Source organism: Dermacentor variabilis, chromosome 10 (assembly GCF_050947875.1).
Source record: "Dermacentor variabilis isolate Ectoservices chromosome 10, ASM5094787v1, whole genome shotgun sequence".
NCBI classification, from domain to species: domain Eukaryota; kingdom Metazoa; phylum Arthropoda; class Arachnida; order Ixodida; family Ixodidae; genus Dermacentor; species Dermacentor variabilis.
In genome coordinates, this window is record NC_134577.1 from 83,306,083 (window position 1) to 83,330,609 (window position 24,527).

Sequence of the window (24,527 nt, forward strand, 5' to 3'; positions counted from 1 at the left end):
ATTTTTTTATCTCTCTCTCTTCATTGCGTTCCTCTAAGTGTTCAACTCAATGCTGTTGCGAAGTTTCCTTTCACGTTAAACACGGACGGCCACGTGCATTCCTAGCGCTGGCGAATAACTTAATGCGAAAGAAAAACCTGCTTCGAGTTGCGCATACCGACAGAAAAGCAAGGAGAGAGAAAGAGAGAGAGAGAGAGAGAAGATAATAAAAGAAACGAAAGGAAGAATGCGAATTTCCTAAACTCTAAACCGCACGTGCCTTCCTCGTGCAAAACAACAGCTCGCCCTCGGGCGCTCGCGATGTAAGACAAGCCAGCGAGCCAAGGCCATGCCTGCCTCCTGACGCCAGGCGCGCGCGTGCAATCCGAGCCCCGGATGTACGGGCGCCGAGCTGCGTGTGCCGCAAGCAGCGGGCAACCGGCGCAATACCTTCGCGAAGTGTGCGCATCTATAGATGCACCGCTCACTCCCCCCCCCCCTCCCTCCCCCTCATACATACACGTCTCCAGTGTCGTTGCACGGAATGCTAGCGGGTGCATTTTGTCGCAAGCGGATTGCGTACGCAAGAACTAGCGGCGACTGTACTGCGCATGCGCATACTCCTACGTCTGCGCATGCGCAGTACAGTCGCCGCTAGTTCTTGCGTACGCGAGCCGCTTGCGTGCCCTAAAGTAAATCGCTCTAGCAAAGGGGCCTTGCGCCGCCTTTTTCTTCAAACCTTGAGCCTATGCTCGCGGGACACTTTCAGTGGCAATGAAGCGAAAGCTACGGAGGCAAAGCGAGCAAGAGTGAGAGCGCGTTAGCTTAAACTGGGAAAGGGCAGAAATTTAGGCGTATTATTTGCGAGGGCCAAGTGCGACCAGCCACACTACTGGCGGGTAAATCTGAGTTATTTTCCGGCTGTTTTCTCTGCCGCGTTCGGGCAAATGTAAAACCGTCGCACGTGGGAGCTACGCTGACTCAGTATCTGTCCATATAGAAACCAAAACTAGAGTTTACTAGAACTCTACCGAAAGCGCTATCAAACGCTGCCGGAATATACTTGGTGCAGTAACACAGGTGCGGAAGGTCCACCCCTGTTGCTTACACTTCAGTGTCGCAGAAAGTTGACCACAAGCTCGGCTTATACGTTTACATGAGCCCGATTAAAGTCGGGTCGAGTCGGCTTATCGAGCGGAAAAAACGGTCGTCGGGTTCATGTGCGAAAGTTTTCCCAATTGTGACTATTGGGGAAAATGTTCAAATTTTGTTCGCTTCGACCGCGTTCATCTTTTTTCCTTTTCAGTTCCCACTTTTTATCTTTTATTTTCCAAGCCGTTCGTGTGCGGTTCGATCGAAAGATTATACGTCCGCCTTATAATACTGAGGTCTTTCGACTTCAAAGAAGCGCAGTAATGAACAGTTTCCATGCGACCCTGCGGACGAAGCGACACTCTCTCTCTCTCTCTCTCTCTCTCTCTCTCTCTCTCTCTCTCTCTCTCTCTCTCTCTCTCTCTCTCTCTCTCTCTGTCTCTCTCTCTCTCTCTCATCCCTCAGCCCTCTTTCCCCTCTGTAGGGTAGCGAACCGGACGTTCATCTGGTCGACGTACCTCCCTGCCTTTCCTTGACCTTTTTCTCTGTCTCTCTCACTTTTATAACCCACCTGTCGTGCGACCAAAAAGCACCAAACCCGAGTGCGAACGACGTTTCGAGTCCCCCTTGCTTTGTGTCCGGCGAGATCTCCGAACTCGCGGAAAGTGTTGGGTGCGAAAGTTGGGGCAATGGACGAGGCGCTCTAGGGGGCGCGGATGGCACGGAGATCTTGTCTCTTGTGGCATTTTTTTTTTTTTTTTTGCGCTCATTGTCGTGAACGGACTTTCCCAGCAACTTGGGAGGAAACAATAACGAGGGTCCCCCCCGCCACCTCACGCCGCAGTGTTTCTCTCTCAGACGGTTGCGAGATTTGCATAATGCGAGAAATCGGCTTTCGTCACAGACCGACTGGCTGTGAACTTCCTTTCCCTTCTTTTTTTCTTTTGTTCTCTCTCTCTCTATCTCTCTCTGTCTCTCTCTCTTTCAGTGACGCTGTACACGCTTCCTAGAAGGTGTTACCGCACTTCCAAGTCGCGTATGTAGCACGGTTGTGAAGCGAAAGCCGCCTTTGTCCGCACTCTCTCCGTACGCTTGCAGCTCCAGGAGTACCACGCCTGCACGGTGTCGTAGAACACCTGTATCGATGCGCGCAGCACAGCCAACCTACAGTGGCGTTCGATATGAGCTGCAAACGCGGTGCCTATGGTCGTCGAGGCCCCAAGAATGATCGGCGGCGCCGACTTGCGAAAAATCGTGCCTTACGAAAATGAGTACCAGTAATTGGAACGTTATTAATATATCTATTTTCTTTTTCGTATTTCGGCGACGCCGCGCAGTCTTGGGGCCCCTTTGACCACGGGCACCTTGTTTGCAGCTCTTTTTTTTTTTTTAACGCGACTGTATTTTTCACGACAGTTGTATGCTGTCTGGACGAACTCATTGTGCCGCGCCACTGAACGTCACATCGTTGAGTCCGTGCGCGACGAGGCGGGGGAAAAAAAAAAAAGCAACGCGAGCAGCTGTTCACACCATCGTCCACGCGCATTTCTTCTCCCCCCCCCCCTTTTTTTTTACGGGCTGTACAAGCGAAGTCACGTGTTCGTCCAGTAGTCTTGAAGCTACCCGATTTCTGTATACGACTGCAGTGCTCCTCTCCCTCTCTAAATCGTCGTTCCCTTCCCCCCCCCCCTCCGAATCGCAGGAGGCCACCGGCCACGACGGTCTCCGGCTGTGCCACCTGTCCAAGTGGCCCAACTTCGACGGCTACGGCTTCAACCTCCACGCCGACAAGAAGCGCCAGGGACACTTCATCGGACAGGTGGACCCCGGCAGCCCCGCCGAACTGGGGGGCCTGCGAAAGAACGACCGGCTCGTCGAGGTGCGTGCGAGGCCCGTCCTCGCGGTCCCCTCGCCTAACCTGCGGTCCGGATTCGGCGCGCGCGTTCCATCGCAGTCCGTATAACTTGTGGGTCTCCCAAACAGTAACTCGCTGGAGCGGAAGAAGACCCGAAACAACGATACCGTAAATAAGGTCCCAGCGGGACGACGTTGGCATAGCGTATACTAAGCAACTCAGGCTGAGTGCAAACGAAGGCGCGAGCCGTGTCGATGACTCATAATTTCTGGGGCGCTGTAGGCCAGTCCTTTACGCTACTTTCGGAGACTCCGTCGGTGCGCTGTCGCTTTCGGGAAGCGTCGGACGCGCTCGAATTGGAGGCCGTGAATGTCCGCGCGCGCATCCTGGTTATCTAGCGATCGTACGCAGTCTCGATATAAGCGCAACCTGTAGAAGGCTCGCGTCTTGGGACCGCAGTCGAGCGTGATGAAGTGCCTCAAGACGACGCTTCGAAACTTATGACGTGGCTGGACACGTTGACATAAAAAAAAAGGGGTGGGGGGCTTCGTCACATTCGGAGTTTGTTGATACTGCGTATACGTATAGCGTGTCGGTGACTGCGCGTGCGACGTTGCTCGTGGCGACGGAAACGTGCAAAATGGAAGCTGAAACGAGATGCTAGAGGGGGAGGCTCGCGCTGCGACATTGTGAGGTTTTTACTTTCACGTTTATTTCGCTTGCAAGTTGCTCCCCTGCTCTAGGCAATACGTTGCGGTGTCACATTGGGAGGCGTTAAACCGACACACTCTTGAATATGACGAGAGTGCCTTTACAGGAATCGGTTCACTGAACGCGAGTGCCTGCCTCCGCTCGTTCTTTGTGGCACTTCCTTCCGCCCTTGCATGATATCGTGACGAAGGCCGCGGCCTGCATCCGATCCAGTTAGTATATGTTCCTCTCTCGAATAAGACACGTTGCGAGAAACTTTTTCGCATCGCTGAACGCGATTGCTCACCATCTGACTCATACGCGGTATTCGGCGAATTTTCACAGCACCAGGTTGCACTTGCCGGGTTCTTTACCGATCCTTCGGCTTCCGTGTCTGCCCGGCTGTGTGCTGAAGTCAAAAGACCGGCATCGTCACTCGCTTGAACTAAAAAAATAAAAATAAAAAAGGAGTGTTGATTTCTTGAACCACGAAGGCGGTGTTAAGTTTCAGTGACAATGGGCGTAACACGTTTTGGTGTGTACACCCACAACCATACGCCCTTTTGGATGTAAGGCATGTGAGCTGTAGAGTTGTTTACACCACGTGGTTTACACCCTTATTCACTTTAATGTATGCAAATTATATTACACTGTAGTAGGGGCGATGCGCCGCAAATAAACAGCGTCGCATAGTACTGCCGTGATGCGCTACAGGAATCGCGATGCACTATATATTGTCGCGTACGTGCAAACGCGGCTAGCGATTCGCCTTGCCGGGACGTTTTGTGCAAACGAGCGATGTGTCACGTGACCTCGACCGCTCTTGCCGGGGTTGGCGGTGAACGCAGGTGAACGGCCTGTCCGTGGAGGGCGAGAGCCACCGCGAGATCATCGAGCGCATCAAGCAGGACCCGACGCGAGTGGACCTGCTCGTGGTGGACCGCGAGGCGGACGAGGCGTTCGCGCGACGCAAGCAGAAGCCCAGCAGCCAGTCGGAGGGCGTGGTGCGCCGACGCACGCCTGCGCAGCAACCGGGCACCGAGCAGCAGCAGCAGCAGCAGCAGGTCAGCCAGCTGTCTTCCTCTCCTCCCTGTCCCCTTTCCTAGGGTATAGGGTAGCAAACCACATTTTCCGTTCAAGTTCCTTTTCTTCTTTTGTCTCTCTTGCTCACTTGAGGGGCACTAAAGAGGTACACGAAGTCTGTTTAGTCTGATAACATATATTGTCGTTAATTTCACGACATTAGGTTCATTATTAAAAGAGAAAATAAAAGTCAAAGTTCAGTTCTTTTTTTTCATTTTAGCGCCGAACCATTAACGTCATTCGTCAGTGTGACGTCACTGATTTCAAGGCATCTTTCTTTTTTTCGTATTTAGGCCGCGTTGCCTCAGTGAAAGTTCCAGGAACTGGACATGTTCAATCTACGGCTCCTTTAGAACATAATGTAGTAGTTAATTTTCTGCCGATAGACAGTTAACTGGGCCCTAGCACACGCCTGACGTCACGGCGCGAGCTAGTGCGGGAACTTCTAGGTGGTGTCGCCACCCGTCTTTCCCCTGTGTGCCTTTTGTGCCCTATCAAGCGTCTTCTAGCGATGTGATATCGTAGAAGGTATAGTTTACTAACACAAATAAATTAGCTTTTTTTTGTTTTGCTCTTTAGTGTCCTTTTAAAGGCACACCGAAGGAACTGTGTTAAAGGAGTACTCGAACATATTTTCGATGCTATATAAACTCCACCCTACGCTTCTCACGTGGAAGGTCTCTCACACTTATCAAGTATGAAAGTTGAGAGACAGGGTATTTTACTTTAACACTAAAGCTTGGTATTGAAGTGCGTCAGACCTGGCGTTATGGACATATTACCGCGACGTCATGACGCATAGCGATATTGGCTGATGTCATGTAGCAGTGAGACTAAATGTGATGGCATCGCTCGTAAAAAAAAAGGGTCTAGTGTGCACACTAAAAAAGAAAAAGTCGACGTAGATGGTGGTTCAAATCATTCGATGATTAAATGTTGATTATATCTCCCTATTTCGTCTCTTTTCGTATGTTTTTCATGTTCATTATTCACTAACCTCGTATTTTTATTCGTATCGCGTATTTCACGCGCAAGTACGTCGACCTGGTCTTGTTTAGCCTAGGCACGTGGTTGACGCTTTCTTTTTTCGGCGCTTGACGCTCTGGAATGCGCCTTCCTTCTCGATTTTCTTGTTGCTCTTCGACGCTACCGCGAGGCATAAGGCCTGTTATCCCCACGTGTTTACGGCTTCTCCAAAGCGCGCGCCCAAGGTCCGAGCGAAGCGCTCGCGCGGTTGGTGAGTCTCCGCTCTCTCTCTCTCTCTCTGCTTATCTAACCCCGCTCTTTTCCTTTCCAAACTCGGGAACTTCGCGCCACGTGGCGGAGAGCGCGGTAGTTAATTAGACAGCACTTGGAGGTGGCACGAGAGAGGGCAAAAGTGACACAGCCACTAACATCGCCCCCCCCCCCGTTTACGGTTAATTACACTTTGTTTTCGTTATATCCTTAGTTGCTGTCTAAAAATACGTGTTCTCGGCGTGCGGAGGTGTCATTTGATACTATTCTCATGTTCATAGGCATTTTGAAGCAGCATAACGAACCGTTCTTTTTTTTGGGGGGGGGGAGGGCAAGTGGTTACAAGATATCCAGAGCCTAGATACGCCGATCCCTTCTGAAGTCAGCTAAGAGTACATCATGTTTAAAAAATATATAAATGTGTTCGGTGACTGTGGGGCACTTCAACCTCTGGCAGCGCTCGCAAAGTTGCTTATACCGTCGAGAAGAGTTCGGAACAGCACGTTAGCTATAGGCGACGTCCAAAACATGACGGCTAAGACGTGTTTCCGGTCCTGCAGTTACTTCCGGCGCAATTGAATCAGCTAAAGCATCACTTTCGAGATCAGTGTCTGTTACGCAAAGGAGCTGATCGTGCAGGCGCTGCATTCGGACAACACCTATGCGCGGCGAGTGCAACGAGGCCTTATTCCATCATGATTATCCTAACCAAGCCCAGGCTGCAATTTCTTGCTTGTTGCTTAATTATTCCCCTTTCTGGTTACTCGCGAGCGTTTGAGCTGAAAGTTGGCTGAAATTCGGTATTGGAGACGTCCGAAAGCACATTGTATAGTTATTTTGCCCTATAAACAGTCTTTGATTTTAAAGCATGGTTTAGCAGACGAAAACAGTGCAGTGAATTCGCTGCACGTATGTGTAGCAGAAGCGCCTTACAGCAAATTCATTTTTTTTTCTTTTTGTTGCAACTCTCACGTGCACCATATGACATCATAGAGCCGCATCTTTTCGTTTCTTTTCGACATGTTTCGCGTAAAGCCAACAATGGCAAAAAATAAAGATAGAAGTGTAGCTTTTTTAATCACATAAAAAACAAAGATCTCAGCGCCATGTCGCCTCGCATCTGCGACGTCCCCGCTCCCGCTCTGGAGTTTAATAAAGGTTACCGCAGGCCGTAAGTGATATATCTGCTCCTGTCGGGTCCCAAGGGCCCTCCACCTCTGGGAAATCTCCAATAGGCGACGCCACCTTAGCGGGCGGCAAACCGCCCCGCGTCAAGCTGGCCAAGCGCTCCAGTTCGAGCAACCAGGCCCCTTCGAAAGGCGCGCACGGGGAGACTGAGAAAGACGTCGGGCCGGTGGATGCGACGACTAAGACGCCCATGCTCGCCAATGGCGACCCACCAATCTCGGAGAGTGACCAGGCCACCGTCCAGGCCACTGATCAGGATACTGTACAGGCCACTGACCAGGCCACCGTCCAGGCCACCGTCCAGGCCACCGTCCAGGCCACCGTCCAGGCCACCGTACAGGCCACCGTACAGGCCACCGACCAGACCACCGACCAGGCCACCGACCAGGCCACTGACCAGTCCACCGTACAGGATGCTGACCAGGCCACAGACCAGGCCTACACTACCGGCGCGCGGGATAAGCGTCACGGAACGCAACCGTCGTACGGCACCCGTGGACGGCGCGACGGCTACAGGACGGAGCGTCCGTTCAGGTCGCGCGATAGAAGCTGGCAGCGCTACCAGCAGTCGCCGAACGACTTCTACGGAGCGTTCCCGCCGAACGACTACGCGATGGCGGACGCCTTCGGCTACGCGTGGCCCTTCGCCGAGCAGCCGTCGCCGTGGTCCCCGTACGCGGCGCCGTTCCCTCCCGCGTGCGGCTTTCCCACCCCGTACGGTGCAGCGGCCTACCCGGCGCCGTACAACCCGTTTCCCCAGTACCCCTACGGGTCGTACGGGCCGTACCAGCCGCGCGCCGCCTACTGGCCTCCGCAGGGTCCGTACGCGCCGATGCCCTCTTACTACGGCTACCCGGCCACGGCGTACCCGCCGGTCTACCCCGACTTGGCGTCGCCGTACCCGCCGTACTCGACGTACCCACCGTACGCGAACACCGACGCAACGGCGTCCGACCTCCACGAGCAGCCGGCCCCCGAAAACGGTGCAGAGTAGCCTCCGCCACCGTCATCGGCGGACATGCGGGGGGGGGGGGGGAGGGGGGTGCGGAGCGAGCAAACAGGAGCGGGCGCTCCGACGAACAGCCGCAACTATTCGCGCCCGCAGTCCACCGACGCGACCATTCTGTAAGTGCCCACCTAGTGGACATATCCATTTCGTCTGCTGGAATTGGCTGAAGGCGTCTGTCTCCTTCTGACGCGTAACCCAGCCAAGCCAATCAGAGCTTCAGCAGCAGGCGAAATGGACATGTCCACTAGGTGGACACTTACAAAATACCCCCCCCCCCCCTTCCCAGAACGCGGACAAAAGCGACGCCCGTGCCGTCTCGAACGTTTCGTCGTGTAGTTTCTCCATCCCACCCTCCTGTCCCTTGCCAGATCAGGTGATACCGTACAGGTATGGGCAGCAGGTCGAGTAAGCTTAATCAGCAAGGCGTGCCGTTAGTTTGGAAGCCGTTACCTTGGACGTTTGCGCAAAGGCGGCCCGATTAGCGTCGATGTGGCATCCAGAATGCTGCCGACACACCGTAGCGCTGCCCGTCGCTGGAACGTTGCACGGCTTGTTCTTCCGAGATTTCGAGCTGACACGACATGTGAAAGAAGAGAGGACGTAAAGAATTTGTCCCGAGGAGGAACTGGAGCCTTAGTATGTCAGGTGTCGCTCTATCATCGCACTATGGCAACGCGAACGGGAAGGAACAAAGCACGTCTTACCCTTATTCGCTTCAAATAGCGATATGTTATCGTGGTTTAGCACGGCACCGAATACACTCTATATCCCCACTATACGAAGCGCCTGTGAATAGATCTACACCAGTGCCGCACACACTGTCGAATCGAAGAAGGACATGCGCCTTCGAGTTTGTTTTCCCGTCATCGCGTTCGTTCATTCCGGCGTTAACAGCGTACGTGTCTGCTCGTCGATTTTGCTGTGTGGTCATGGCAGCGATGTCAAATTAGTGATGTCCTCTGAATCTCTCTTCTTCAACCTGGTTCGACGCAGTTTCTCTGCAAGGGAGGCTTGAACGATGAACTCGTAGAAATTATGAGACGTGGCTGAACTTCTACTTTGCTGTGCGTGTCATCTGTCTTCAGGGAGTTGACGGACTGAAAATAAACGCCAACCTGAAGGAAGGTGGCTTTCAATTGAGTATGGCAGAGCCGTCTGGAACAAGCTATCGTTCCTTATCGTTATCGTGGAATAAAATTTGTGCACCTCATCCACTCGTTACCTCAATAGGCGCAAAGGGAGGAGAGCAAGTTCATAACTTAAGCATCGTGCATCGACTAGTGCGACTTAACCGTAACTTAACCCAACGTGTCGTATACATAGTATGCACGTACGTCATTCAAGGATACTCCGCGACTTCCGGTTTACGGCGGCGCCATGTTGGGGAACCTATAGGCCTATGCGCGCGCCTGTTGTTAAGGTTCCCCAAGATGGGGCGGAAGGTAGCAGAACGTGTAGCAGAAGCAGACGACAGCAGCGGATGTGACGTCACGTGCATACTATTTATACGATACGCCGAAGTTGATTCGCGCTAACGAGCGGCGCTGCGTTCGCGGAAGCGAGTGAAACGGCAGAGCCGTGGCGACTCTCATTGCATCATCGCAGGCATGACGGCGCACGCGACTGGCTTCAGTGCGCGCACGATTGCGAGCGAGTAACCCCGAGTGCCGTTGGTCTCCCTGCGAGATGCGACATGCCACCGACTAATTGTACCGTAGATGGGATGCCAGCACTGCACTGCTATGGGTTTGTTCGGTTAAGAAAAGGTGTGCACGGCGCCACGAACCAAAAAGGTACAGGCTGTGCCGGTTGCGGTATGCCGCGGGCTGCACCCACTCGCTGCAAGGGGCGCAGTGTGCGCAGCTGCGTGTGTACCTAGGGAAATCGATTCCCTAGGTGCAGAAGGGGCAAATAAACTTGGTTAAATCGAATAGACCTTAATATTTGCGCTATACACTGGCGTATCCTACCACTTAGCTTTGCTCGGATAGAAAAAAAAAAAAAAAAGACTTCTCTTGTATATGTCCAAGGCAGTTGGACAGGAAACCACGAAAGCAAGTAGCTATTAATATAGAAATAGTTCAACACTTCAGAAAAACATGAACCGCAGGAACATCAGCTTGATAAGTATTATACTCGGCTTGATAGGTACTTATAGGGCCGCACCCAAGCTAGGAAGTTCAATACTTGGACTGCACTTGTCTGCTTTGATCCCACCAACGCCAGCGCATAATCGCGCCCATCTATCACGGTTTCCGTAGCTCGCAGGACCTTTCTATAAAGTTACTCCATCCATCCATCCATCCAGCGTGCTTGCGGCATACGCCTACGTCCTCACTGCAGATCGAAAAATTCTGATAGAAAAATGTTCAACGGCGTTTCCCACTGCATGATTGGACCGTCTGACCGGTAAGCTTTCTGTTGCACTTAAAAAAAAAAGGGCTACCATAAAAATTGGCTTGTCAGTCCCTTTAACGTTGCGATCTCCCCACGTTCATGCTATTACACTATCTCGATATAGACCTTTTTAGGCAGCCCGTTGCGTCATAAAGCACATCATTCCGTCCGGCAAAACGGAGAAGGTCTAAAGAGACACTAAAGGGGAAACAATTTTTTTGAGCAATATTAGTTAACTCCCCTACTTTAGAATTAGAGAAAAGATCCGGTGTTACCGTGATGTGAGGATTGGTTAATTTGCCCCAAAATTCGCGAAAAGCAGAGACTGGAGTGGCGACGCCAAGTTGCCGCAGCAGCTCACCTTGACGTGGTAGATTTTTATATGACACCTGCTCGTGGCCTGGTTAATTTCTAATCGTTAAGTTATGGACTACATTGAATTTGGAAAAGAAAAAGAAAGTCCAAGATTGAGCTCGGCAAGTTTCAAGAACATTTACTGGGTGCACAAGGGCGCAGCTACGGGGGAAAATGCTTTCAAATCCCTGATGGGTCACACGTGACGTACTGGTACGGTATTTCGGCGCGAAATTCGAAAAGTGGAACCTCGGCCTTCATTTCCTCTTCTGATAATTGACTTACTACCGCGAAATCAATACCGAATATAGGCCTTTGAATGTGTACTTTACGAGCCTGAACTGACTTAGTGCTTCTCTTTGTAGTTACCCTTTATAAGACAGACAGGAGTTGCCGTAGTAATGCGTACACGTGATTATACCAAAACGAGTCAGCGCTGAAACTTTCTAATGACAGGCTCCATCGATTCACGGTCTTCGTTCGGGATCGAGGGGGTGCGGGGAGGGGGTCCTCGCGTCAGAATCTCGCGGGTCCCGTAGTGTCGATGACGTGGGTTTGTCCGCCAACCCGCTGGGTCCCGTCTCGTTGACGTACGAAGACCGAACGCAGTGACGTCCTTCTGCTTCCATTTTGTTTGTTCCGTTTGCACTACGCCCTTTTTTCGATATCCCCGCCGCGCGCGCAGTGCGTCAGAGGCGGTTTGACGACACAATAGTGTGCGCCTTGGCGTGTGTGTGTGTGTGTGTGTGTGTGTGTGTGTGTGTGTGTGTGTGTGTGTGTGTGTGTGTGTGTGTGTGTGTGTGTGTGTGTGTGTGTGTGTGTGTGTGTGTGTGCGTGCGTGTGCGCGCGCGCGCGCGCGCCTTACAGATGCGCGTAAAGCGCCGAGACGCGCGGCGTGGCTTTGGATGGCCCCGATGATCACGTGCTCTCATGTGTTGCGTTCACCGCGCGGGCGATGGTCCCAGCGCATGCCCGCGTGCGCACGCGCGGTGCACCGTGACATTTCTGGTTCGCTCGGAACGCGCGGACGTATATAGTACATGTGCAGCTATACGTCAAAAGCACCCATTTCGCAAGAAAAAAAGAAAAAAACTGTCAGCCCGAGCACTCCGTATGCAGATGGTTAACCAGCGAAGCTGATATCAACGTGCGGCCCCGGTGTTTATCGCCGGGTAAATCCCGACCGTTCATTAAAGTATTTCTCAATTATTGGTTACGTCTTCCTGGTTATTAATTAATTAACCAATTAGTCAATTAATTAATGACGACGACGAACGCGGGATCAATGGCTCGAGCGCTGAGGGGCGCCAACGAGCCAGCTGTGGAAGAAGACGCTGGAGCCAATGCTGATGATGATAGTTTTGTTTTTTCTACACGCGGACACGATAGTCGGGAAAGTAGCCCTTAACAGCTTCGCTGTAAACAAAAACTTGCGCTCGTATGATTACGAGCACAAGTTCGACGGCTGTCGCTGTCACTCACCACCTACGCAGTGGGCACGGCTAGGGTATTACAAGCACCGACATCCACGCTCTCGAGACGTTATTGACAGGGACGAATGCAGCAGTACAGGGATCTAAACGGTAGGGCTGCCTGTTGTGCAATCCGGCCGCAGGCGGGCATTACACCGCGAGACCCCATTTTGCGTTCGACGATTCGAGTAGGCGGCGAGGCGTGCGCCTATTATTTTCGACAGCGACCTTGACTCCGCGGTGCGCGGCAGGGGGGGGTGAGGAGGGGGAGGGTTGCGCGTGGACCTCGGGGGCAAAAAGGCTTTGTTGACGTCAGCGCCGCGTCTTCGACGGTAAAAGCCACCGTATATGGGAAGGGGTGAGTGTCTTCTCCTGGTGGGACGCCTTTCGGCTCGCGCTGAGAGGCGACAAAGGAGCGTAGAGTTTCATGCAATCAAGGGAGGACCGCGTTCCATTTGGTTCTTACTGTGCTGCACGTAGGCCGACCTTCGCGTGTCTCGAGAGATGTGTCGTGTATACGCGTTCGCGTGACTCAGTCTTATTAGTGCGGTGCGCGGCGAGATTTGGCAACTCATCTCGCTTTTTTGTCTCGTTTTCCTTGCGCTTCTGCCGGCTGCGAATAGAACCTCTTTATCGTGCTGACATAATCAGAATGAGCTACGCTTGTTTCTGCTTGTTTTTTTTTTTTTCGCCCATAATAAGAGCATGAGTATCCTTCGAGCAGACCAGCTCGTGAACCAGAATTGTGATATCTGCCACAGGCAACTCTTACAGGTTTTTGAAAGTGTTCGCTGAAACACGCTGTATATACATCGCTTTACTCACTAAACATGATCACGATGCTACACTTTGGCTTCCGTTTCATCGTTCGCGGACAACAGTAGCGGAAGCTGCGTTTCCCCGCCATCTTTCGAGTTCGCCAACCCGTAAAATTTGCGAGCGTCGACAGCAGCGTGCGGTTGCTGTAGTCGTGCTTTGGAAGGCAGTGGAATGGTCGTCGACCTCACAGAAGCCTACTTTTGCCAGTTTGCAGAAACCACACGAGGGTATTCATCCTTAACTCTATACAGAGTGCGCAGATCATTTCAATAGACTGCCCATATTCCTCGCGCACTTGGACTGCACATTTTTGACAATTTTCCATCAATACGGAATGTCCGCAGAGTGAGTTTGCATGCTTAAAGGATATTGTATAGTAGGAAAACAAGAGTATTCCGAGATATGTGCGGAGTGCCTGATATATTCACTGGTTTCGAAATTCGAGAATGGACGCTTTGACTCTCGATCGGTTTATATAATCGACATCTTCTCCGCCGGCCGAATGCGCGGGCGAGTTCTTAAAAGACACTACTCCATCTTATACTATAGACACTACTGTCTATATACACACACGAAAGCGTCACAAAGTTTCCCCAGCTGCACACGGCGTTGACGCGTTCTCAACTGTTGCTATGGTGCGTACGCGTGCCAGCAACATGTGGCGGCGGCCGCAGCTGCAGCTGATCGTTCAAAAGACAACTAAGTGGCTGCACTTTGCGGAGCAGCCGACGAGCCTTCAACAGCGCGCCGCAAGCTTTCTGCGCCGTGCCGGCATTGGTCCGTCGCTGACACGTGACAGCGCGCTCCCTTCGCGGTCGCTAAACGTGCTATATAGCCTCAACTTCCCGCTACAACGAAGGGAAAGTCACGGAGCCAAAGCACGCACAAGTAAGAGCGCTCCCGAAATGAGTCTCAGATTCTCATCCGCGTTTGTTTCTTTACAAGCCGAGAAAGAGAATACATAGACATCTTACTTGCAAAAGCAAAATAAGACAAAATATACCGCGGAGTGGTAAACGCGACTTATATTCTTCCGCTTATCTATATTGCGCCGCGTTTTTGGGGAAATGCAAGGTCGTCGCACGTGGAAGCTACACTGTAAACTGATTTACACGCTTATAAAGTTCCTTAACGGTGCAAAGTGGTCTATAAATCACTCGCATACACCCGTAGGAGTGTAAGGGCGGGAGTTGCGGGCACGGAAGCACCCTTGAGGGTGTAAATTGGGTTTACAGTGCACGCTGATTTGTGTTCCGAGAAACCAAAAGCGCTGTCCAACGCTGCCAGATTCTCATCCGCGTTTGTTTTGGTTACAAGCCGAGAAAGAGAATACATTGACAACATACTTTTATATTATTTTTAATAACTTGCATGCCTCAAAATAAAAAAAAAAAATGTCCAGCGCTGCAGGGATACTTGACGCAGTAACACACGGGCAGGAGCTCCGTCCCCGTAACTTTCCATTCGTTGCCACAGAAAGTTGACCGCGAGCGTAGCGCAGTTATCGCATGCGGCCAACTTCGCTGTAATTTGGCAAACCGTCGAAAGCATCTAAAGTGTCCTACAAAAGATATTAGAGGGAACTCAAGCGCCTAGATGGCCCAGCTACTATGGTAATGATGCGTACAGTACATGAATTTGTGCGTACTCTTCATGCATCTGGATTCAGACGTTATTCTTGAGGCGTTATTTATTCCGCTTTGTATGTATATTTTCTGTACTTCCAAGCAATCGTACATTTCCAAACGCACGAAGGCAAAAAGTCTTTGCGCGCACGTGCATATTTGGGGCAGATTTGTCGCATGTGTAATGCAATACCTGGTTGCAAATGATCAAAGTGCAATGTCACGTAGCCGTTTCTGAAGCCAGAAGAACGATGTTTAGGCAAATCCGTGTTTTACCCGTCATTCCCGCGCATAATGAACCGCCATAACTTGCAGCCCTATACTGTAGACACTAGCGCCAGAGTTCTCTCTCTATACAGTAATTTTTCGTGGGAAGCTATTTGGAGAGAGCTGCAGCTGCATCGGGTCTAAAATTTAATTAAATTCTGGAGCTTGACGTGCCCAAAAACCACGGTCAGATTATGAGGCACGCCGTGTTAGAGGAGGATGCGCATACTTTCTAACCAGGTCCACAGTCACAGCCAAATTACAGTCATGTCGAAGCCATAGCCGCAGTCGGAGACGGATCCGTGTGCAGGTGCGATATAGTCTTTTTGAGCTATAACGATCACTGTCCAGCGAGGTGGCGTTGTCGAAAAAATTTTCGACAACGCCAGTAACACTGCGGTCTCTAACGGATGCCGCCATTTCCTCATAGAGCGGTATACCGCGGCTGTAAGCGACACGTGAAATCTGATTTCGTTACGTGCCTTGATTCACGCGCATTTACTGCTTAGCCAAGCGGTGTGCAACGATCCTCTCGAGTTGTAGAAATTATTCGTGGAGAAAAATATGCGTGCTTCGGACTTTCTTTTTGTCCGCCCTTAGACACCGCAGAACTACGCGCCGCGTTCAGATGCGCTAGAAGAAAGATGGAAAGAAAGATCGACGTAGCTAAGCACGCACAAACTGTCCTTGTTCATCGTTCAGGAACGTCAATGTCCTCACCTGCTTCTAAAAAAAAAAAAAAAAGCAGCAAACTGGGCTAAATCTCAGATGCTGCGGCTTCTATCTTTGCTCAAGACTAGAAGTTTGAAGTAATTCACGTAATGCAATAGGGGAGGGGGGGGGGGTAAGTTCGCGCTGTCTTCAACACCATAGATCACGTGCCTCAGTTCGCTCACCACCAGTCACGTAGGAAAAAGAATCTGAAGCAAAACGAAATTAACTGACTTTGCCACTGTCTAAGTAACGAGTCTGGAAGCTACGCAAACCTTGGGCTGACGCAGGGATTCTCACAAATTACATCTGTCTTTAATATGTACATGAAAATTCCCCCGTGTATCTGTGTAATTAATTTATAAATTTCTGCCTCTTCCTGGCGAAACTTGTTCACGCGCCGTGCGGACATGTCGATATCTCTGTGCACCATGCCGCCATGGGACAGATTAAAATGGACTGCGCCGAACCGGTTTACGAACCGGTTATGTGTTGCGAACCGGTTCGCGAACCGTTATACATTTTTATTTCTCCGAACTGTAACTGAACCGGAACCAAATCGGAGCTCAGTGAGGCCGAACCCAAACCGATTCAGTATTTTTTTTTTTTCTGTTCCACATCCTGGTTAGTGCACTTCGGTATTAGAGCGCCAGCTGCCACACATAAGAGTACTGCTCAGTGCGACAACACTGTATACTCTCTGTTATCGCCTATAGTACTCCTTAGGTCATAGCCTAAAAGTGCAGCGGCCTTATCCCCTCTGCCCCCCCCCTCTTTTTTTTTTTCTTTTTCCATAACTAACCAACATCCGGGAAGAAAGTTTACGCAGCTGCTCGAGGTCCCAAGGGGTAGACCCCGCAGCCGGGTTTCGCACGCTGTGCAACTACTGAAACGTATGCATGCGGCTTTTTTTCCCCCTCTGTACTGCGAGTATCTTCATGCGTCGTATCTCTTTTTTTGTGTGTTTTTTTTTTCTCAACTGTTTTCGTCTCCTCGTCGTCGTCATCATCGTAGCGCCCCCCCCCCCCCTTCCCCGCTTGTCGGCTATACTTCTGCTGTTTGCTCAGGCGTGCGCCGTTTGTTTTCGTCCGCTCTGGCCGACTGGTTCGAAGCCGGATCGCTGCTGCATGACCGGCTGCGCCTCTCAGACGGAGAGAGAGAGAGAGAGAGAGAGAGAGAGAGAAGGGTCGCCGTTTCTCTCCCTTCTTTCCCAGGAGATGCAGCGGCCTGCATAGATGGTCCTTATTTTTTGTGTGTCGCAGAATCAGTGACATCACTGAGAGAAAGAGAGAGAGAGAGAGAGTTTTGATGGTGGTAAAGGCAAAAGTTCGCACGCTAATTCACAAGGTGGCGGACGCGTGGGATGCCTTGGGCCCTTGGCATTGTCGCGAGGTTTGTTAAAGAACTCTCCCCTCTGCGGCTGACCCGCGTTATTGAAATTAACCGTTCGTAAACACTATCTCCGCTTCGTTGAGCCCGACTGTTTCCGTACGTGGGGGTGTGCGTGTGTGTGTGCGCGCGCGTGCGTGCGTGGCGGCGTGTTTGTTTCCATGGCAACATCATTCAGCCGCGGACGATCACGCGAGGAGGCAAGGTGCATGCAACACTCGCGGAGAAGGGCAGCGTGTACGGGCGAGCGCTCGCAGAAAAGAAAGAGAAAGAGCGTGTGTATGACAATTAGCTATAGTGAGGCTGCATGCACGTCGTGCTGAAGTATCTGAAGACTTTGCGATGGCCAGAAGTGCCGAATGTGAAGTTTGTGTGCGTGCAAAGAGACGATTGCGCGCCTTCTGTGGTAACTGCCCTCGTTTCGGTGCGCAGAGAAAAGTGCTCTGCACCACGCTCGACAAGCTTGGCGACCGTTTTTCCCTTGAGAGGAATCAGAATTCTTTGTCCCGGGTACCAGCCGACGTCAGCCCGAGTTACTCTAAATGCGCTAGTGATCTTTAAAGCAACTAGTGGAGAGAGAGAGAGAGAGAGAGAGAGAGAGAGAGAGAGAGAAATGAAAGGCAGATATTTTAACCCAGGTTGCGCTCGGTTGGCTACTGTCTACCTGGTTGAAGGGAAATCTGGAAAGAAAGATAGGAGAAGGATCTGGACTGAATGAGAAACTGTAGTCGATGCCAGTTGCCTTACTCGTGCTTCTGCGCGGATTTTCGTTATATCTTATCTTTCTTTCTTCTCATCTTTTCTGTAGCTTTTCCTCACCCCGGAACAGAGTAGCTAACGTGCATGTTACTTTGCAACCTTGCGGCCTTTCATCTTTCAGTTTCTTTCTCTTTATTGCAAAGCCGCTATAAGCAACTGGCAAGATCGTCAATGAGCTGGAAGGCCCTTTTCGCCATTCTTAGCCATTATAGAGACTTGTTAGAGGTCCATTTGGCAATGGTGCATGAAATAACATCGCGTGAAGACAAAAGTAGATGCCGTGTGCGTGTCTTCTCGCTGGTGCTTGGGCAGTCGTAGTCGCCGATGAAATAGCCAGAAATTGTGAACTCTCGTGCACCCTTAATCCGAAGCCATGCGTGGGATGGAACAGCTGGTTCAGAAAGAGACGCACAATTCCTTGAACTGAAGCCTCAGGGAAAAGTATAGCGGGCATGCAGTGGGCTTCAGTTTTGCGGTCGTCGATCAGCCTGTCGTTTTATGAGGTCGCCGTCGTCAAGACCTGCAAGCGTGTCATGTCACGTTCAGAGACCCAACTTCGCCAGAACTACCTCCCTAACGGTTAGTTCAATGCCGCGTAACACAGTCGTGGTGTTTTTTCAACGCTTTCTTCCGCACTATAGCTGCAGTGTTCGCACCGACTTCGCAAGCGAGCACGATTGATTGATTGATTGATTGATTGATTGATTGATTGATTGATTGATTGATTGATTGATTCATTGATTGATTGATTGATTGATTTGAAGGTCCAAATAGCCGCGTGCAATAAGCGTGCCTACATCTTACTGTTCTACATGTTCGGAACCGCAGTGCCCAGGCATCCCTTCATTGTCAGCTCACTGCCGCTCTCGGGAGTCGAACCCACGATGTTTTGCTCCTCAGCAGAATGCTCTAGACTCGGCCACGTGACGGCGGCAGATCGCAAGAGGCGCCGAGCGCATGCCCTTGGTATTGTGTCATCGTCTCAGCTTATCGTACACCGCCGAGCTAGAGTGCGCAGTCAAGGGATACCTTTTCGCTCTTAACTGTCCACGGCTCTCGGCGCGGCAGCTGCGCCCGCCGGCCTTATGTGCTACAGCGACCTCGAGGCATATAAGCGGCGGTCATTGCTGGCGTCGAATGGACCGAGGCGGTCGGTACACGCATGACCGCGCTCCGGACGGGCCGAGCTGCGAAGGAGCCGGCCGACTCGTCGACAGCGTTGTCGTTACACACTATATATATATATATATATATATATATATATATATATATATATATATATATATAATACACGCCCTATACAGCTCCGTTCGCAGCAGGACAGCTGCAGCTCTCCGCAAACGTGTAAACCGTGTGATTATAGGACTTATCAACGGCAATGTATACGGAGCGTTCCCCCGGCGCTCCAGCGTGTCGAAAACCGAGCGGCCGATGATTGTAAAGTGCGCGTTTGAAATTTCGTCGCGTATCGGCGCCCATTCGCTACACTTTGGTCGCATTTGGCAACGGCAGTTGCCGTTCGGAGATCAGACACGGGGGAAGTGCGGGTTGCGAGTAGCAATTAAGGCGCGATTGTTCGACGGATGATGAGCGAAAATGTTGTGTCATGCCGGCGGGTGTCATCGACGCCTCTGAAGACACCTCATCCGTGCGGTGGGAATTACCGCCTGTCGAAATAGGGAAAAGGAGAAGATGAGAGATTTAACACTTTTGCCTTGGCTATAGATACTGGACAGATTCGGTGGTTCCTACTCGGTCTAGGTGAAGGCATCGAGTCAGACAAAGGTAGTTGGACGACTGCTCCTTTTATGCCGAGTTGTGCGTTCGGGGTGACGAAGGGCGCAACGGCGCGTGGCGTGAGCCATTCTAAGCAGGGATTACATCGCTTTGCAGGGATAATCAGCGACGTGCCTTACCTGTTTTACGAGTTTGTTTCCTTCTTCTGAGCAGCAACACAATTCATTACCTTTCGCGGCTTTTTACAGCGATAGCTCTCGTGGCTTGACTAGCTCCCCTATAGTCGTTTTGATGCCCCCAGGGTGTCTGCCGCTGGAACTCCATAATGTATTGCTAGAATTTTATAAACAAGCAAGGAAAAGGCAACACTGCCACGCCGCGATTTGAACTCCGGGCCCGCAGATTGATTCCACTTCTCAGTCGCCGATTCCGCATAATTGCATATTGCGCCTCAACAATGCCGTGTACACTGTAAGATAATTTGCACCGTTAAAAAAATGAATAATCGTGTAAATTGGTCTGTAACTTACACCCCTGCACTAAAGAAATGGCGTATGGGTGTGAGTTGTAGACATATTTACACCGTCATTCACTTTTAAATCTGGAGAGAGAGAGAGAGAGTTTCCGGTTTGCTACCCAGCGCTTGAGTGGGTGTAATTATTTACACCCACCGCAAGGGTGTAAATTATTTTACAGCGTATGTCCTCGTAAGTTCTCGATAAAGCAACTGGCTGAAGCCACACACTGCTGCTTGTCTTAAACCAGCGTAAAAGTGAAAGGATGTATGAATCCACTGGCAAGAAGGGGGATGAAAGAAACGGAGCCGATACGGACTATAGAAGCATCACTGGGGTTTTTTCTGCGCTTTCTCGAATGTACATTGACCGTTTTCACGGAGCAGTTTGCTCTAGGGAAACGAGATGGCGCTCTCGGCGGCGCGCCACGCGTTGCCTCAGCGAACGCGCATGAATACGAAACCGTGACCTCTTCTGCTCTGCTTCTGTGCGATCAGCTGTCGGAAATGCAACTGGGTTTTCGCTAACGCACTGTTCCCCATTCAATGCCGCAAAATACGGAGCGGTGAAGCGAAGACATGTGCAGTAGTTGGTTGCAGAAATTGTAACTGGCATATTAAGGAATTAAACGAATCTGTGTGTCCAAGTTCACGGACCGCTGCTACATAAGGACTGCCTGGGTTGCCGGCTCTCTTCGCGATGCACGGCTTTCGTCGAGGAATAAAAAAAAAAAAAACGAGTCACTCATCCGCCAGCGTTGTAGCATTAACTTCCAAGTATAGGACTTCAACCCCGGAACGTCTGCACGAGTGAGTATACCGCTCTTTATGCTCTGAGAAAGAGAGTAGAGCCGCTTCTTGGCATATAGTAAGTTTCTCGCACGTTATCTACACACATCCAACCCAACTCACACTTAAACACTTACGCCCACTCTATCGCCAACGTGTCTATTAGTGAATGGGCGAACACTTGATATATGCGTACAATATATGCACAATAAATGACGGGCTACATCGATAGCTCACTACCGTATGAAGCTTAACGTTTCGTAACGGTCCACAAAGTAAGCGAGGGACTAGCGATAATACGTATTTGCTAAAAGGTACTAAAACGTACAGAAAATCTACGTTACAACCCTTGTGCCCAGCAAGAACAAATCTGTCGCAACTGAGTATAACCGCGAGCGATCAGACAGGAAATAAACAATCGGGTAGTGACCGCCCGGGGAACATTACTGAGTCAGAAAGGTTACAAGCCGCTGCTTAAAAGTATTCGCTAAATAAAGAATGAGGCGCTAAATACACAGATACTTATTCAATTCATAAGCGGAATATTAGGATAGCTCGGAATACATTTTTAGCCCCGCGCTTGGAATACAATCACCGTATATGCTGCTCGCGCCGTTTGGACAAAGCGTATATATACTGAGCACCGAAAGCGCTTACGATGTCGTTTGAAGCTGTAACCAAAACTTCGCGTCTCGCCCACCCATTTACCGCCTACGATATCCGCCGAAACAGAGGTTGGCAGAGCATCACCGGCGTCATGTACTATATCCATTGTATACACAGAGGCGACGGAAGCAGCTGAGGCAAGAAATTAATGAACGCGTCGCCACGTGATCAAACATGGCAGCGCCCACGGGATCGCCGTGAAAAGGGCAAGCACCGCCCCCGCCGGAGCTGAGTGGCTGTACCCGTTCGTTTACTTTAGAATAAATACCGGGTTCGTTTCCCTGCCGGATACCCGTGAGGTTAAATGCAAAACCTCCCGTACACCGTGGTTTTATCGCACGTTAAAGAACTCCGGGTGGGCGAAATTGGTGCGCTCCCAAATCCGTGCATACCGTATGCGCCCTCCCGCTTTGGTCATGTACCCAAGAGCCGGGGCTTTTTGTCGTCAGTCCACCGTGAAATGTATAGTTGCATTCCGTTCAGACTGATTTGTGTCGTCTCGGCTACCATTCAGATGTTCGTCTATTCGACCGCGCGGCACCCTATTTTATTTATTTATTTTTAATTTTCGACAGCGCGTTCTGTGACAGGCAGACTTTTCGCCGTCCCTGTTACCACTTCGGATTATGCGAACTGGCGCCTGTCTGCGACTCTGGAGAGCCCAACTTGCGGCAATAGGTGACCGGAATGCCTCTGTAATGGGGGTGATTTAAAATAGAAAAGAAAACACATGCATGCGCACGTTAAGCGCGACAGCTTCGCTCGCGCCTGCTCTGGCAATTTCCTCTCTGCCCGTGCTTACACCCGCGACCCTACAGTCTGTATAACAAGTGCTTGCGCGCACTGGCTTTACGCCAAACTGCATTTTGGGGCTAATAACGCCCGTTCCGCCGTTACTCAGTCTTCTCTCTGCTGTCCTTTCACTTGCACAAGCGTGCCAAGAGATCACCGTTTCCTCTCGTTTTCGTTCTTGTTTTTGTTTTTTTCCGCTTCTCGATCTCGTCCTACTTGCTGGCGGCGCCTTTATGCCGACTGCGCCCACCTACGTTCTCGGAGGCTCGCCTTCGATGCCGCCCGCGGCCGTCCAAGACACCGGAAGGGGTTGACAGGGCGCCCTTCCAACCACATGCAGCACGCGCGCGCCCAACGCGACGCCGAAGCGCGGGAGCGCGAGGCAGCTAGCAGACGACGCGCGTTGACTCACCCTCCGAACAGACGACGCGTCAGCGCGCGGGACCGCGTTGGTCGTCTGCTTTTGTTTCCGTCGCCGGCTCGCGAATGCGTCGTAAGGCATCCGCGCGGTTGACATCTCGGCCTTTTCTCTCACGTTGCGTCGCACTTGTGAATGTGTTCTTCCTGCGCTGTGCATTGTCTCGCTATCGACGTGCCTCCTCCTCGCCACAGCTGCCAGCGCCTTCGAAACAGTCGCCCAGATGCGCGTCTGTCGACCTGCGGAGGAAGAACCAAGCCTTATTCGCGAGACCCGAGAAGCAATCACGCGTCGCAGCGTTGAAGCGCGGGGGCGATTTCGTGTACACGTTGCGACGGCTGCTGCGAAGCCCTGTACCATAGTGTGGGATTCGCTCGAGCGTTGGACGCTCCGTCTGATCTTTTGTTTCGGGTTTCTCCGGTTTGCGGCTTAACCTTGTACTCGAGGACAGAGCGGGCGTCTGTTCTGCGATGTGCGTTCAACATCTGTCGGCGCGCAAATGTAGCGGAGTCCTCAAATTACATATATGCCACCCGCCCCCGGAACCTATAGCCGTGCTACACCCGAGGCCAACTTTCGGGCGGGCGCATCGAAACACCATCCGGTGGGTGACAGAATGAGACTCCAGCTCATACGCTGTGCCGCCGCATGTCGCGTGTTATATAAATTAAGCCAGCTGGCAATGTCAAAATCCGGCTGCAAGATACATTTGCTGTGTGAACGGTGTTTGCTTTCGCGAAGGTGGTAGGTGACCGTCTTGACTTACGCGCTAAATTAACGCAACTTTAGCTAGCGTGGCTAACTATATACTAACGAATACTAGTGTGTAGCGTGTAACATTTGATTCGTATTCGAAACATCGAGTATTCGTCCACCCTTAGTAAAAGCCAAAGACAGCAGCTATTTTATTCGTAACGTATTGCGGTTTCCTATTCACCTAGCCAGCGTCTTTCTTTCTTTCTTTCTTTCTTTCTTTCTTTCTTTCTTTCTTTCTTTCTTTCTTTCTTTCTTTCTTTCTTTTACGCTCGCTAGTTCCAGCTGCTGCTGTCGCAAACAATGGTCCTTCGTGCGCGTGCTATTATATTTATTCCCCTATTACCTCTAACTTGGCATCGCAGTTTAAGCTTGTTATTTGGGGGTTTGGATCCGTCATCCGCGTAAACAATGGCCCATCCCTCTTCTGCATGCATGCATACATACATACGTACGGCTTCACCGGTCGTCGCGCCTTCTACGCCAGGGAAACTTGTCGAAAGGCGCTGTCTACGTAACGGCCCTCTCCGAGAATGTTCCCACGTGCTTTTATATCGCAGTGAGTTTGCCGCTGTCGGATAGGTAAACGGTCGGAGTTATCTTGCGAGCAGCCGTGGAGTCACGCAACGCACTGGGTCGTGGACAAGCCAAAGAACGACGTTGAATGCATCGAACGAATAAAAAAATACAGATAGACTGGATTCGGCGAAGAAACGAAAAAAAAAAGAATCTTGACAGGATGTGGTTGTAGTTGAGGATGCAATTGAGTATGAGGTGTATAGTTGTGGGTGTAGTTCAGGATGTGGGTGTAGTTGAGGGTTTATAACTTGATGAACGAGGGAACGAATGCGGCGTTGATGCCGTGCGCCACCGTCTTCACGACATCCACGTTCCTCGTGCAATGTCTCACACCGAGACATGCGCCCTAAGGCC

General features: G+C 51.1%; 1 protein-coding gene across 2 annotated transcripts in view; it reads left to right on the top strand.

Moving 5' to 3' along the window:
- Positions 1-24,527, top strand: part of LOC142560739 (uncharacterized) — a 133,263-nt gene that overhangs the window by 89,521 nt on the left and 19,215 nt on the right. For both annotated transcript variants that reach the window (XM_075673039.1, XM_075673040.1), the window contains exons 4-5: positions 2,774-2,950; positions 4,465-4,680. In XM_075673039.1, the coding sequence (XP_075529154.1) occupies positions 2,774-2,950; positions 4,465-4,680 (393 nt within the window). The remainder of the gene's footprint in view (positions 1-2,773; positions 2,951-4,464; positions 4,681-24,527) is intronic.